This window comes from Cetorhinus maximus, chromosome 21 (genome assembly GCF_964194155.1).
Source record: "Cetorhinus maximus chromosome 21, sCetMax3.hap1.1, whole genome shotgun sequence".
In the NCBI taxonomy this organism is placed as follows: domain Eukaryota; kingdom Metazoa; phylum Chordata; class Chondrichthyes; order Lamniformes; family Cetorhinidae; genus Cetorhinus; species Cetorhinus maximus.
In genome coordinates this window covers 15,614,039-15,628,517 of record NC_135899.1, presented here as the reverse complement: position 1 = coordinate 15,628,517, position 14,479 = coordinate 15,614,039, and the positions used below count along the sequence as shown (strand labels likewise).

Below are 14,479 nucleotides of genomic sequence, written 5' to 3'. Positions count from 1 at the left end.
ATAGAGACATCACAGAACAGAAGCTGACCATTCAGCCCACTAAATCCCTGCTGGTTCTCCGTTCAGCAATCCAGTTAGTCCTGCTCCCCGGCTCTTCAGGCCAGGACAGGTAAGCTGTGCAAACGCAGAAGATTTTAACAGAATGATCGTTGCCCCACGGAAGATAAAAAGGGATCCGGAATTCTCTAATGGAGGTGAGAGGACAAACATCCAACAATTGAACAGTCAATTACCCATCCGACTCTTTGGGCTGTTAATATCCGTTTGTTTGAGTTCCTTCTTATTATCTGTGAAAAGAAAATTGCTTGGCTTTATTAATTGTGCTTTTGTTTTTATTTATTTAGGATATTAAGAGTGTCCTTCAAAGGTAGGTAACTCCTTACAACTCTTGTCCAGTTAAACCACAAGAGTGTTTTTAACCCTGAATGTTTTTTTGAGAGTGTGATTGTATGTGAGTGTATATGTGTGTATAATTGATAATGAGTACTTGTGAGTATATATATATAGTAATATGTATAGTATACACTCTGCTGAGGACAGTGTCAGGGACTGCTGCAATACTCTCAGAGCTGAATGCCCTGCTGAAGTCTGCCTGAGCTGGCATTATAAGAGCTGAGGTACACTCGGGGGGGTGGGGGGTGGGTGAGGGGGTTGTGGTGGGGGGGGGGGGGGGGGGGGGGGGTGGGGGGGGGTGGGGGTGGGTTCGGGTGGGGTGGGGGGGTGGGGCGGGGGGGGTGGGGGGGTGGTGGGGGATAATGTGGGGTGGGGTGGGGTGCAGTCAAGTGAACCAGAATCATAAACAGGAACCAGCCAAGGGCACAAGAGAGAACAGGAGAAAACTAGGGGCAGAATTTAGCCCCTGGCGCGGGTGAGCGAAAGTGGCTAGGAAGCAGCCCGTGATCAAGGCCAGAAGGCGATTCCATGCTGGTGGGCCAGTTAAGGCTTGCCCAGTGTGAAACGCGCTGCCTGTCCGAGCTGGGGGGGGTGGGGGGGGGGAGGGGTAGCAAGAGCAGGGCGAGTGCGAACTTCATTTGTGTGCGCCAGTGCACGCTGCAGAATTGCCCTGAGGCACAGGAGATGAAGAGTTTTGTAAAGAAAATAATAAAGATTTGAAAAATGTTATAAAACATGTCCCATCATGTGGCTGTCACATGAGCAGGGACATGTTATCAATTACATTTTAAAATTTTAATTTTTATTTGCTTTCGGAAATGGGCAGCGAAAAAATTTAACTTAATTGATTCTTTAATGGCCTTAACGGGCCTTTTAATTGTTGGCAGGCGCAGTGCCAACTCCGGCATGTGCCCACTGACTGAAGTATCGCGTGACTGCGCATTGACGTCAGGACCCTCGCCCGACGTCAACCCCCATCATTTCACGCCTGAGCAGGTCGGGCGCAAGTTTTGCCCTAGGTGTCTATAGCCAGGAAAGGCTTTCATGCCTTGAACACAAACAGGTTGTGTTGCAATGCGCAATATTGGTTGCCATATTGGTGCATTCACAATGCCACCCTTGTCTGTATTGTAACAATGGCACAGAAATGTAGTGAACGCTTTTTCTGACGGCAAAGTGTTTGTTACTAAGGCGGCCTTAACAGGAGCTGCCCTCTTACACCTGCCCACCCAAAAACCCACTGAATTGGACGGGGGTGGGGCCGGGGTGAGGGGTGGGGGCGTGGGGGGCAGAGGAGAAAGCTGGTTTTGTATCCCTCCACGATTCCTCACTCACTGGAGTCAGTGGAGAGTGATGCTCACTGGAATATAAAACTGGGAATCCATCCAATCCCATGGTATTTCCACCCCATGAATTATGTTAAAATTGTCCCATAAACCCACTCATAGCCACAGATACAGACTTGCAAACTCTCAATCACACACACACACACACACACGTATGTATAGATACATAAACATGCTTATAGATACATACATAAACACCCCCACAGGTTTGTGCATAGGTCGGGGAGATGATGGACCAGTGGTAATGTCACTGTGTTAATAATTCAGAGGCCCAGGCTAATGGCCTTGGGGCCAAGGGTTCACATCCCATCACAGTAGCTGACATAGTCATACTTACAAAATCGCACCTCATTGCCAATATCCCAGAACCACCGTCACCATCCACGGGATGACAAAGTAACCGCCCCATCAGTCTACTCTCAATCATCTTTAAAGCGGTGGAAGGGGTCATCAACAGGGCTATCAAGTGGCACTTACTTAGCAATAACCTGCTCACTGACGCCCAGTTTGGGTTCCACCAGGGTCACTCAGCTCCTGGCCTTATTGCAGCCTTGGTTCAAACATGGACAAAAGAGCTGAACTCCAGAGGTGAGGTGAGAGTGACTGCATTTGACATCAAGGCAGCATTTGACCGAGTGTGGCAACAAGGAACCCTAGCAAAAATGGAGTCAATGGAAATCAGGAGGAAAACTCTCCGCTGGTTGGAGTCATACCTAGCGCAAAAGAAAATGGCTACAGTTGTTGGAGGTCAATCATCTCAGTTCCAGGACATCACTGCAGGAGTCCCTCAGGATAGTGTCTTCGGCCCAACCATCTTAAGCTGCTTCATCAATGACCTTCCTTCCATCATAAGGTCAGAAGTGGAGATGTTCACTGATGATTGCACAATGTTCAGCAGCATTTGCAACTCCTCAGATACTGAAGCACTCCATCCCCAAATACAGCAAAACCTGGACAATATCCAGGCTTGGGCTGACAAGTGGCAAGTAACATTCGTGCCACACAAATGCCAGTCAATAACCATCTTCAACAAGAGAGAATCTATTCATCATCCCTTGACATTCAATGGCATTTCCAACATTCAATCCCCCACTAGCAGTGTCCTGGGGATTACCATTGATCAGAAACTGAACTGGACTAGCCATATAAATACTGTGGCTACAAGAGCAAGTTAGAGGCTAGGAATCCTTTGACAAGTAACTCACCTCCTGACTCCCCAAAGCCTGTCCACCATCTACAAGGTGTGTGATGGAATACTCTCCGCTTGCCTGGATGAGTGTAGCTCCAACAACACTCAAGAAGCTTGACACTATTCAGGATAAAGCATCCCACTTGATTGACACCACATCCACAAACATTCACTCCCTCCACCACTGACGCACAGTAGCAGCAGTGTTTACCATCTACAAGATGCACTGCAAAAACTCACCAAGACTCCTTAGACAGCACCTTCCAAACCCACGGCCACTACCATCTAGAAGGACAAGGGCAGTAGACGCATGGGAGCACCACCACCTGGAAATTCCCCTCCAAGTCACTCACCATCCTGACTTGGAAATATACCGCAGTTCCTTCACTGTCGCTGGGTCAAAATCCTGGAACTGCCCCCCCTAACAGCACTCTGGGTGTACCTACACCAGATGGACTGCAGCGGTTCAACAAGGTAGCTCACCACCAACTTCTCAAGGGCAATTAGGGATGGGCAATAAATGCTGGCCTAGCCAGCGATGCCCACATCCCACGAAAGAATACTAAAAGCACCAGCACACAAACTCATGCATACAGAAACACACACAGATTCACACATACAGAAACACAGAGATTCACACACACAGAAACACAGAGATTCACACACACAGAAACACACAGAGATTCACACACACAGAAACACACAGAGATACACACATACAGAAACACACAGAGATTCACACACAGAAACACACAGAGATTCACACATACAGAAACACACAGAGATTCACACATACAGAAACACACAGAGATTCACACACACAGAAACACACAGAGATTCACACATACAGAAACACACACAGATTCACACACACAGAAACACACAGAGATTCACACATACAGAAATACACAGAGATTCACACATACAGAAACACACAGAGATTCACACATACAGAAACACACAGAGATTCACACACACACAGAAACACACAGAGATTCACACACACAGAAACACACAGAGATTCACACATACAGAAACACACTCCGATTCATGCATAGAGAAACACAACTGGACTCATACATGCATAAGCACATTCATACATATGTAAACACACTCACAGGCTCACACCAGCTCCCTCATACATTGTCACACACATAAATACATTCATACACTAACTCAGGCTACATTTCCTACATGCACACATACATACGCTCAGACATCCGCACTTTCACACAGAGCTACAGATGCACTCGCACTGAAAACCTCAAAACACATGAAGGTACACTCATTCTCCACACGTTTTCAAACACTTGCACACACATACACACATGCGCCTACATGTATTTTGACCTGCTGATACACTCACACATTCCATATTTGCACCTTTGCTCACAGTGCAAATGAAACAGTTGTAAGGAAGTACCCCAAAGTACGCTTAATAATTATGTTCTTGACTTTTCAGAAGTGACTTACACAATGACCCTATCCTACAGCCATCTGATATGAGTTTGGGGGAGTTTAATGGGCCTCTGCAGTATGCAGCATGGAAACAGATGCTGAGCATCATCAACCCAGGTAACTCTTTTCTGTCATGGACTTACAGACTAAAAGCTACCCAATGGCCCAGCTAACAGACCATGCCCCACTGAACTATGTCAAAAATAAACTTGACTCAACCAGCTGCAGGTTTAAATATTGTCACTCAGGTTTATTCCCTGGTGAAGTTCATAAAGAGAGGCTAAGATAAATAGTTATCGGTAACGTGCAGACAGTTTTCAATTTCATACAGAACATGCTAAATAACTGGTCTAGCCTGTTATATTAAATCATGTGAAACTCAAAATATGGCATTCGGCCCAACTGAGGCCTAACTCCTAAAGAAATTTTAGATACAAAAAAGTCTACAAAAAGCCCCAGCTCTATCCATGACATCAGTCCTGCCTACCCGTATTCTCACGGTATTCCAAAATCCTTTTAACTTTCTAAAAACAATGCAATTGACCCTTGAACCTATATAATTCTCTGCTGCATGTACCTTTCCTGGTTGGTGCCAGCCATGGATGAGTGGGTAGCCGGAAGGTTGTGTGTTTGAGTCCCACACCAGACCCTTCAAGCACATAATCCAGGTTGACGCTCCCATTGCAGCACTGAGGAAGTGCTGTACTGCCAGAGGTGCTGTCTTTCAGTTGGAAGGTTAAACTGAGGTCCTGTCTGCCCACTCAAGTGAATGACACTGTTTTGAAGAGCAATGGAGTTCATCAAGTCCATTCCAGCTCTCTGTAAGTTAGCCCCGTTCCCCCAGCTCTCACCCTGTAAAAAGTCTAATTCCCTCAAATGCCCATCCAATTTCGTTTTGAAAGTATGGCTCTACCATGTAATTTGTAATAAGGTTGACGTTGGGCGAGGGTCCTGACGTCAATGCGCAGTCGCGCGATACTTCAGTCGGTGGGCACGTGCCAGAGTTGGCAGTGCGCCTGCCAACAATTAAAAGGCCCGTTAAGGCCATTAAAGAATCAATTAAGTATGGATCTGCTTCTACCACCCTGGAAGGCAGCGACTTTCTACTCATTACCACTTGCTGCATAAAAATGTTTTCCCTCACATCCCCCCCTGCATCTATTGCCTAATATTTCAAATCTGTTTCCCCTAGTCCTTGTACTATCAGCTAATGTGAGCATCTTTTCTTTGTCTACTTTATCTAAGCAAGTCATAACCTTGTACACCTCTATCAAATCTCCCCTCAACCTCCTTTGCCCCAAGGAGAACCATCGCAGCTTCCCCAATCTCACCTGTTAGCTGAAACCCTTCATCCCTGGAACCATTCTGGTAAATCTCCTCTGCATTCTCCCAAGAACCTTCACATCCTCCCTAAAGTGTGGTGACCAGTATGGATGTAAAACTCCAGTTGTAGCCTGGCCAGAGCATTATAAAGATGCAGCATAACTTCCCTGTTTTCATACTCAATGCCTCTATTTATGAAGCCCCAAACCCATATGCTTTACTAACCACTTTCTCAAGATGCCCTGTCACCTTCAAAGATCTTGGTCTTGGCCAACATTTATCCCTCTAGCAACAGTCACTGAAAAAAGATGATCGATCTGGCCATTATCGCTTTGCTTTGTGTGGAACCTTGCTGTGCCCAAATTAGCCGCCACATTTTCTAGCAGGGGCTATACAGCAAAACACATTCCATTGTGAACTCTGTTGTCTTTTTCAATTGTGCAATCAATGCAAACCTTTCTTTCCAAACTTCATTACCTTTTAGGGTGAAGAAGCCTCACCTGATTCACCATCTTATTCTTAGCTTGCTCCTTTTTAACATGTGTACTCTGACAGTTGAACTCTCACGTTCTAATGAATGGCTTGACTGACTGATGTCTGCATTCCAGTTCCAGCTCCTTTGACCCTCGACTCCGAGACGGCAAACCCCTGCCTTATTCTGTCCAAGGACCACACCATGGTCAAGCGTCGCACCAAGTTCAAGCAGCTACCGGAGACCCCCAAGAGATTCACCTTCTGTGTCTCGGTGCTAGCGACAGAAGGGTTCACATCTGGGAGGCACTACTGGGAGGTAGAAGTGGAGAGCATGTCCGGCTGGATCATTGGCGTGGCCAAGGAGACGGTCAACAGGAGCGACGACATCCCACTGACGCCTGCCAACGGTTTTTGGACCGTCCAGCTGTGGAATGGGAAAGTGCATGCGTCTCAAGGCAGATCTGGCTCTTTGTGCTGTGCAGATATCAAGCCCGACAAGATTGGAGTCTACCTGGATTATGAAGGGGGTCAGATATCATTTTACAATGGCGGTGACATGTCCCACCTCTACACCTTCTCTGATCACTTTGTGGAGAAAATGTATCCCTTCCTTTTCCCTCTGCCTAACATGGAAATGTCAGAGGCTGAAATCCTGAAGCTTTTCCATTTGTATTTATGACATTTGAAAAAAGGGAGAAGGAAGGGATTGGAGGGCTGAATATCCATGGAGTAAATGTTGTCCAGCAAAGCACCTTACCCATTGGATAATGGAATTTGATTATAAAGTTCACCGCCAACATTTATGAGCCCAATGCAATTGTTGTTTTGAGAGGGTTTTCACTTGGAGGGTGGGGGGAGGGGGTTGAGTTGGTCTATTGGCCCAGTGATACTTCCCAGTAGCTAGATTCTGATGAAGGTGGTCCTTTGGCTCCTTGGATGTCATCCACCGGCCATCATTCAGTGTGTAGCACTTTCCCTAAAGCAGAAGGTTGCGGGTTCAAGCCCAGATTCCAGAGACTTGAACACAAAATGCAGGCTGACACTCTCCGTGCAGTACTGAGGGGAAGCCCAGCACCCTCACATGTGACTTTAGCCTGAGGCCCCCTTTCCCCCCCTCGGCTTGATGTAAAGGATTCCATAGCCAATGCTTTGAGGAAGAGTCGTGTCATTCACCCCGGGGTCACCAATATTAACCCCGGAGCCAACATCTCCAAAAAGAAATATAGGTTGGTCCATTATCACACAGCTTCAGCTCCTAATGGGAGCTGGCTTTGCACAAGTTGGCTACTTCATTTCCTCCATTACATTGGCTGTAAAACACTTTGAACCATCCTGAAGGCATGAAAGGTGTTTTTATAACAGCAATTCTTTCCTTCTCTCCAGAATACCAACCCTCCTGTCTTCACATTACCAACCTCAGTGCCCCGGTCTCAGCAATGCTCCCTGTCATTCACTGTTACCCGTTGATCATTCTCTCATATAAACAAAAGGCCCACGGCCCACATAATATTTGCACCAGGTCACCTATCACCCCTGTTTTCACTGATTTGACATCAGCTCCCAGTCTGATAATACCTCGATTTTAAAATTCTCACCCTTTGGATCCCTCCGCGGTCTGGCCCATCCCTATCTCTGTCATCTCATCCAGGCACACAACTCTCCAAGATATCTGTGCTTCTTTAATTCTGGCCTCCTGTGCATCCCCAATTTTCATCGCAGCACCATTTTGGAGGCCAGGCCTTCAGCCACCTCAGCCCTAACCTTTGGCATTCCCTCTTGCGCATCTTTGCCTTTCTCTTCTCCTCCAAATTGCTCCTTAAAACCGAACTCTTTGACCAACCTTTGGGCTACCTGCCCTAATCACCCTTTCCTCTGTGCACTGTGTCAAATGTTGTCTGACAACGCTCCTGTGAAATGCCTTGGGATGCCTTTGCTACCTCAAAAGTGCCACATGAAACTATAAGGTGCTTTAGGGGAGCATGGTGGCATTGTGGTGGTCTTACGGGACTAGTAATCAAATGCCCAGGCTGATGCTTTGGGGAAACAGGTTCAAATCCCACCACAGCAACTTGTGGAATTTAAATTCACTTAAAGAGGAAACAAATTGGAAGCTGAAAGCTAGTCTCAGGGCTGGTGCCATGAAGCTATCATTGAATGCATCTGGTTTACTAATTTTCCTTTCAGGGAGGGAAATCTGCCATCCTTACCTGGTCTGGCCTACATTTGACTCCAGACCCACAGCAATGTGGTTGGCTCTTACCTGTCCTTTGATATTCACCAGCAAGCCACTCAATTTGAGGGCAATTAGGGATGGACAGCAAATACTTGCCCTGCCAGTGGCACTCCCATCCCACGAAAGAATAAATTTATATCCGTTAATCGCACCTGTAACTTAATAAGATTTTGCCAAGTATTCTGCAGAATTGAATACAGAGGAATGAGTGGTGACTGGAAAAGAGTGGATTAAAGTTTAAGTGGTTTAAGGTGTAAAGGATGCTTTTCAAGGAATGGATAGAGGTTGCAAGGTAGAAGGTTTTGGTGGAATGTCAAACCAAAGTGGCTGATGATTCTGTGACTCAAGCCAGAGCTAGGGCACAAGCACAAGAATTAGGAGCAGGAGTGGGCCATTCAGCCCCTTGAGCCTGCTCCGCTGTTCGATAAAGTCCTGGCTGATCTGATTGTGGCCTCAACTCCTCTTTCCTGCCTGTCCTTCATAACCCTTAACTCCCCAGGTTCAATCAAAGACCTGTCTACCTCAGCCTTGAACATATTCAATGACCCGACCTCCACTGCTCTCTGGGGAAGAGAGTTCCACAGGCTAGACACCCTCTGGGAGAAAAATATCCCCCTCCATCTCCGTTTTAAATGGGAGAGTGCTAATTTGAATGTTGTGTCCACTAGTTCTAGACTCCGTCACAAGGGGAAACATCCCCTCAGCATCCACCCTGTCAAGTCCCCTCAGGAATTTATGGCCTGAACTTTCACTCAGTTAGAAATTCCAGCAGAAGCCAGAACCCGGAAGTCCTGCCCCTGAACCTGGGCCCTGGCGTTTTCTCGGGGAAGGAAAAGAGGGCTGTTTCTAAATCGCACATCCGTAGTTCCCAGAGGCAGCTGCTAATATAAATCGGCAGTTGCCTCCATTCATGAGTGACTTTGGTGATGTAGATGCAGATTAGACCTGGTAGGAGCTGGTCTGAACCTTGTGGATTCATCTGGATAGCCAGGGTACCATTTTGGAGAGTTAAGGTATCCCTTTTGTTATGGTCCTGTTTCCACCTTTGGCTGATGTCAGATGCCCTTTGGGAGAAGCCAGATGCCTTTTGGGATTGTTAAAAGTAAACATGAATGTATGCAATAGTGCATAAACTCATCGGAACTTTGGAGCTGTCAAAGAAATGTCAAAACTCATGGACCTGTCAAAGCTTTCAAGGGATTTAACTTTGCTGGCTTTACATTTAAAAAAAAAATGTGTGGAGTTTTAAAAAGGTCAGTGCTGGCTATTTCACTCTGATGACATAAGCCTGAGGGTTGTCATTATATGATTTGTGTTGCATGGCTGATTTTACAACCTAACATTATCACAGTGGGGTACCTGTTAAGTGAGCAATTTGATTGACAACTCCATGTGGTTATAGAATATAGATGTGTGTTTTCATAAGAGATTAAGGATTTAAGTGAAATGTTGGTTTTCATAAGAGGTTAGTTGAAGGAATTTTAATGTATTGAAATTTTTTTATCAATGAGAATGTTTTTTAAAACAGTTAATCATCACTCAACACACATTATGTCAGCATGGCTCCTGAGTTTTGCCCATGGCGGATACTGGCATGAAGGGGGTAAGGGCAATGAGTGGGGTTTGGGGGGCATGGGTTAACATGAGTTGGGAATAAGTTGGCATAGGAGCTATAAAGGGCCATGGGGATGATTGGTGGGCATGGGTAGGCATAGGAGTTATTAGGGGCTGTGGTGGGTGGGCATGGGGATAGGTTGGCCTGGAATATATTGGGGTCTGTGCGTGGATGGGACATGAGGTGGCATAGGAATGTGTGAGGGCTTGAGGCCTGGAGGGATGCGTTTGTTTTGTTTTTTTTTCAATCTTTCACACAGTGCCGATGCACAGAGACAGGGCTTCTTGCCAGCCCTCCTCTGCACTTATCCCAGGGACTTTGAGCCTGATTTATAATCCAGCCCGTACCCAGGTCGAAAATCGCCACTTCCAGGTCTCTTGTTCCTGGTCAGGTTCACGGAATTGCAAAATGTCCCAGATTGGGTCTCTGTGCACCCAATCAGCAAGCAAAAACCCAGATCTATATGTTTCAATTAGATCACCTCTCATTCTTTTACATTACACTGGGTACGAACCCAACCTGTTCATCCTTTCCCCATATGATAACCCCTTCATACAGTTGAGTGAACCTTCTCTGAGCTGCTTCTAATGCAATGATGTCCTTTCTTAAGGAAGGAGACAAAAACCGTAGACCATGCACTGCAGATACGGTCTCACTAACCACATTTCCCCATTCTTATACTTGATTCCCCTTGCAAAAAATGCCAACATTCCATTTGCCTTCCTAATCATTTGCTGTACCTGCATAATAACTTTTTGTGATTCGTGTAACAGGAACACCCAGATACCTCTGTACCACAGAGTTCTGCAATCTCCCTCTCCCTAAATAATATGCTGCTTTTTTATTCTTCCTGCCAAAGTGGACAAGTTCACATTTTCCCACATTATACTCCGTCTGCCAAATTTTTTGCCCACTCACTTAACAAATCTAAATCCCTTTGAGACTCTTTATGTCCTCTTGACAACTTACTTTCCTACCTACCTTTATGTCATCAGCAAATTTAGCTACCATATATCCAGTCCCTTCATCCATGCCTTTGATGGAGATTGTACAGAATTGAGGCCCCAGCACTGATCCCTGTGGCACTCCATGAGTTACAGCTTGCCAACCTGAAAATGATCCACTTATCCTTATATCCTGCTTCCTGTTAGTTAACCAGTCCTCTATCCATGCTAATACATTACCTGTCCAGCTCCTATTTTGTGCAATAGACTTTTGTGTGGCACCTTATCAATTGCATTTTGGAAATCTAAGTACACCACATCTACAGGTTCCCCTTTATTCACTTTGCTTATTATTTCCTCAATGAATTCAAATAAATGAGCCAAACATGATTTCTCTTTCATAAAGTCATGTTGATTCTGCCTGATTTTATTATGGTTTTCTAAATGTCCTGCTATTATCTCCTTAACAATGAATTCTAACATTTTCCCTATGACATTTGTTAGGCTACAGAGCCTATAGTTTCCTGATTTCTGTCTCTCTCCTTTCTTGAACCGAGGTTAATATAGTCAGAAAGGAGAGATGCAAACCTGGGCTGAGTTGGAAGTATGGAGGATAGACTTGTGAGTAGGACTTGAGGAGATTGCCGTTTTGTGGAGTGCGGCGATGGACAGGTTTGTAAATGAGAAAGGGTTCTAAATGAATTTGAAGTGTCTTGGAGCTAGAAAGTGGTGTGGAGCCCCAAAGCCATTGGAGTTTTGCAAGGACAGGAGGAACAGAGTGTAGTATAAAAGATTAATGTTAACTATGTAATGTTCAATAAAAGATAGAGTTTCCTAACAGCATTGCCTCCAGCACTATCTGTAAGTCCAGACCCATGACTACTACACCCACAACAACAGGTGAGCAAAGATGTTGTATAGGACGTGATACAGGTGGAAGAATTTTATATAGGGAGGAACTCAGGAGGCTGACCCCAAGAGCCTCGGGGTGAGGAAAGCGTGAATGAGAGTTTCAGCTGCATTGGATTTGGGTGGAGCCAAAAGGGGAGGTTGAGGAGATGTGGAGGTAGAAGTGAACAAGTAAAACATCCTGGTCTCTGCTCTAAATGAGAGGTTCATGCAAAAAGGAGCACTACTTGCCTCTTTCAGCAGATGTCCTCATATTCGATGCACGTGAACAGGTTAGAGATTGATCAATGGATCTGTAGCTTTTGGAACCTATGAAACGATGGGGTCGGGTTAGCACAGTCAATAGGTTGGGATCCCAAGAAACATTTTGATGCAAGTTTGGCTTGTTGTGTTTACTGGAAGGTTCTTAAACAAGCTGCATTCTATGCTGACTGGAATGGCCAGATAATTTCCCCAAAAGGTCTCCCTCCAAAAATACACCCAGACTTGAGCTGGAGGACTGGGCCAGGAAGTGACTCACATGGTGGGCTTCTATAGAGCTGGATTCTAAACCCATCCCAACAGGCAAGACAACTATCTGCTGATTGGTGGAGAGAGCCTTGTAAGTCTCAGGTTCCTTGCAAGCATGGGCTACAGCACAAAAATGATCCTAAATTTACATTACTAAATTTAATTTGCATTAAATTGTGAATCTTTAATACCACAGCACAGGAAATGCCAAAGTTGCCCATTAGAAGCTACAGTAGGTGGCGCTGTTCTGAGTTTAGCCTCAAGCCTATTTTTGCAGCAAAATATAGAGGGAGCTTTCCTCTGTATCTAACCCCATGCTGTACCTGCCTTGTGAGTGTTTGATGGGACAGTGTAGAGGGAGCTTTACCCTGTATCTAACCCCATGCTGTACCTGTCCTGGGAGTGTTTTATGGGGATAGTGTAGAGGGAGCTTTACTCTGTATCCAACCCATGCTGTACCTGCCTTGTGAGTGTTTGATGGGACAGTGTAGAGGGAGCTTTACCCTGTATCTAACCCCGTGCTGTACCTGTCCTGGGAGTGTTTGATGGGGACAGTGTAGAGGGAGCTTTACTCTGTATCTAACCCATGCTGTACCTGCCTTGTGAGTGTTTGATGGGACAGTGTAGAGGGAGCTTTACCCTGTATCTAACCTGATGCTGTACCTGTCCTGGGAGTGTTTGATGGGGACAATGTAGAGGGAGCTTTACCCTGTATCTGACCCTGTGCTGTACCTGTCCTGGGAATGTTTGATGGGACGGTGTAGAGGGAGCTTTACCCTGTATCTAACCCCGTGCTGTACCTGTCCTGGGAGTGTTTGATGGGACAGTGTAGAGGGAGCTTTAGTCTGTATCAAACTTCTGCTCAAGGGGTGCGTGATGAGACCAACAGAAAGTGAAAAATAAGTACAGGTTTGATGGCCTTAGCATTTATCAAAATTGTCAACTATCCTGTTCCTGATTCAGTGCTTTGAATGTTTGAGAAATGTATTATAGAATGCTGGAGTTTGGAAAGTGTTAATAGTTGCGTTTCTGCAGGAAGGAACCTTCTTGTAAACAAGTTATCTGATCGGATGTGGCTCACTGACATCGGCCCTACAACGGTGTCAATCTTCGCGCTGCTCAGCTGCTCTTGGATCATGGATATAAGTCAATGTTTGTTTTGTCTAGTTCGAGGCTCACTTTGTGAATTTGGGGTCACGCTTTCAAAACCGGCTTTGGAGCCAGTTTAAGAAGAAGCTGGAAACAGTGGCCCAGAACTTGCGATCTCCAGATGTTCGTACCCCGGAGGTACCCGCTCCCAGCCCCCCCTCCCCAACCAATGCACTAGGTGAACCTTTGGAAGTTCCCGTGCATTGACTACACAGGAATTGCCCAGGAAGTTTGGATTTCCAATGGGCAGTTCCCCTGTGTCTGGAATCCTCCTTCCGAGTTGAAGTTGGATACTTTGGATAGCTCTGACTTACTTATCAGAATAGTTACCCAGGAGAGGTTAGAAGGATTAAAACCAGTTCTAACTGCTGGGTAACTACACTTCTGAACCCCCAATTCCCCACTGGACCCCCCTGACTACATCCCCCTGACCACCTGATCACCCCCGCAGACTCAACTTCTCCCTCAACCCCCTTGACTAACCCCTCTGACAGACTAACCCAGACCCCGCAACTACCTCCCAACTACCCTGACTACACCCCGGACCCACCTACTACCACCCACCCGACTAGGCTTCCCACCCCACCCTCTTACTAAATCCCAATACCCTCCAACTTGCCTACCCCTTGATGACCAGACCGACCACCTGACTACTACCCGGCCTCCCTACTACCCCAAACTCTGAGCCCCCCCGAAGCATCCTACTTCCTCACCCACTTACCTGCCACCCTTCCTCTTACCTGCTTTCTGCCACACTATGCCCTCACCCACCCACCTATCACCCTACCCCTTTACCCACCCACCTGTCACCCTACCCCCTTTACCCACCCACCTGTCACCCTACCCCTTTATCCACCCACCTGTCACCCTACCCCTTTACCCACCTACCTGTCACCCTACCCCCTTTACCCACCCACCTGTCACCATACCCCCTTT

At 46.3% G+C, this 14,479-nt stretch overlaps 1 protein-coding gene across 1 annotated transcript in view; it reads left to right on the top strand.

Annotated features, from left to right (window-relative positions):
* LOC144695336 (zinc-binding protein A33-like) overlaps positions 1-7,007 on the top strand; it is a 39,969-nt gene extending 32,962 nt beyond the window's left edge. The window contains exons 4-6 of the mRNA XM_078566236.1: positions 345-367; positions 4,391-4,503; positions 6,318-7,007. Of these exons, the coding sequence (XP_078422362.1) occupies positions 345-367; positions 4,391-4,503; positions 6,318-6,862 (681 nt within the window). The 3' untranslated portion in view covers positions 6,863-7,007. The remainder of the gene's footprint in view (positions 1-344; positions 368-4,390; positions 4,504-6,317) is intronic.
* The last annotated feature ends 7,472 nt before the right edge of the window (positions 7,008-14,479 follow it).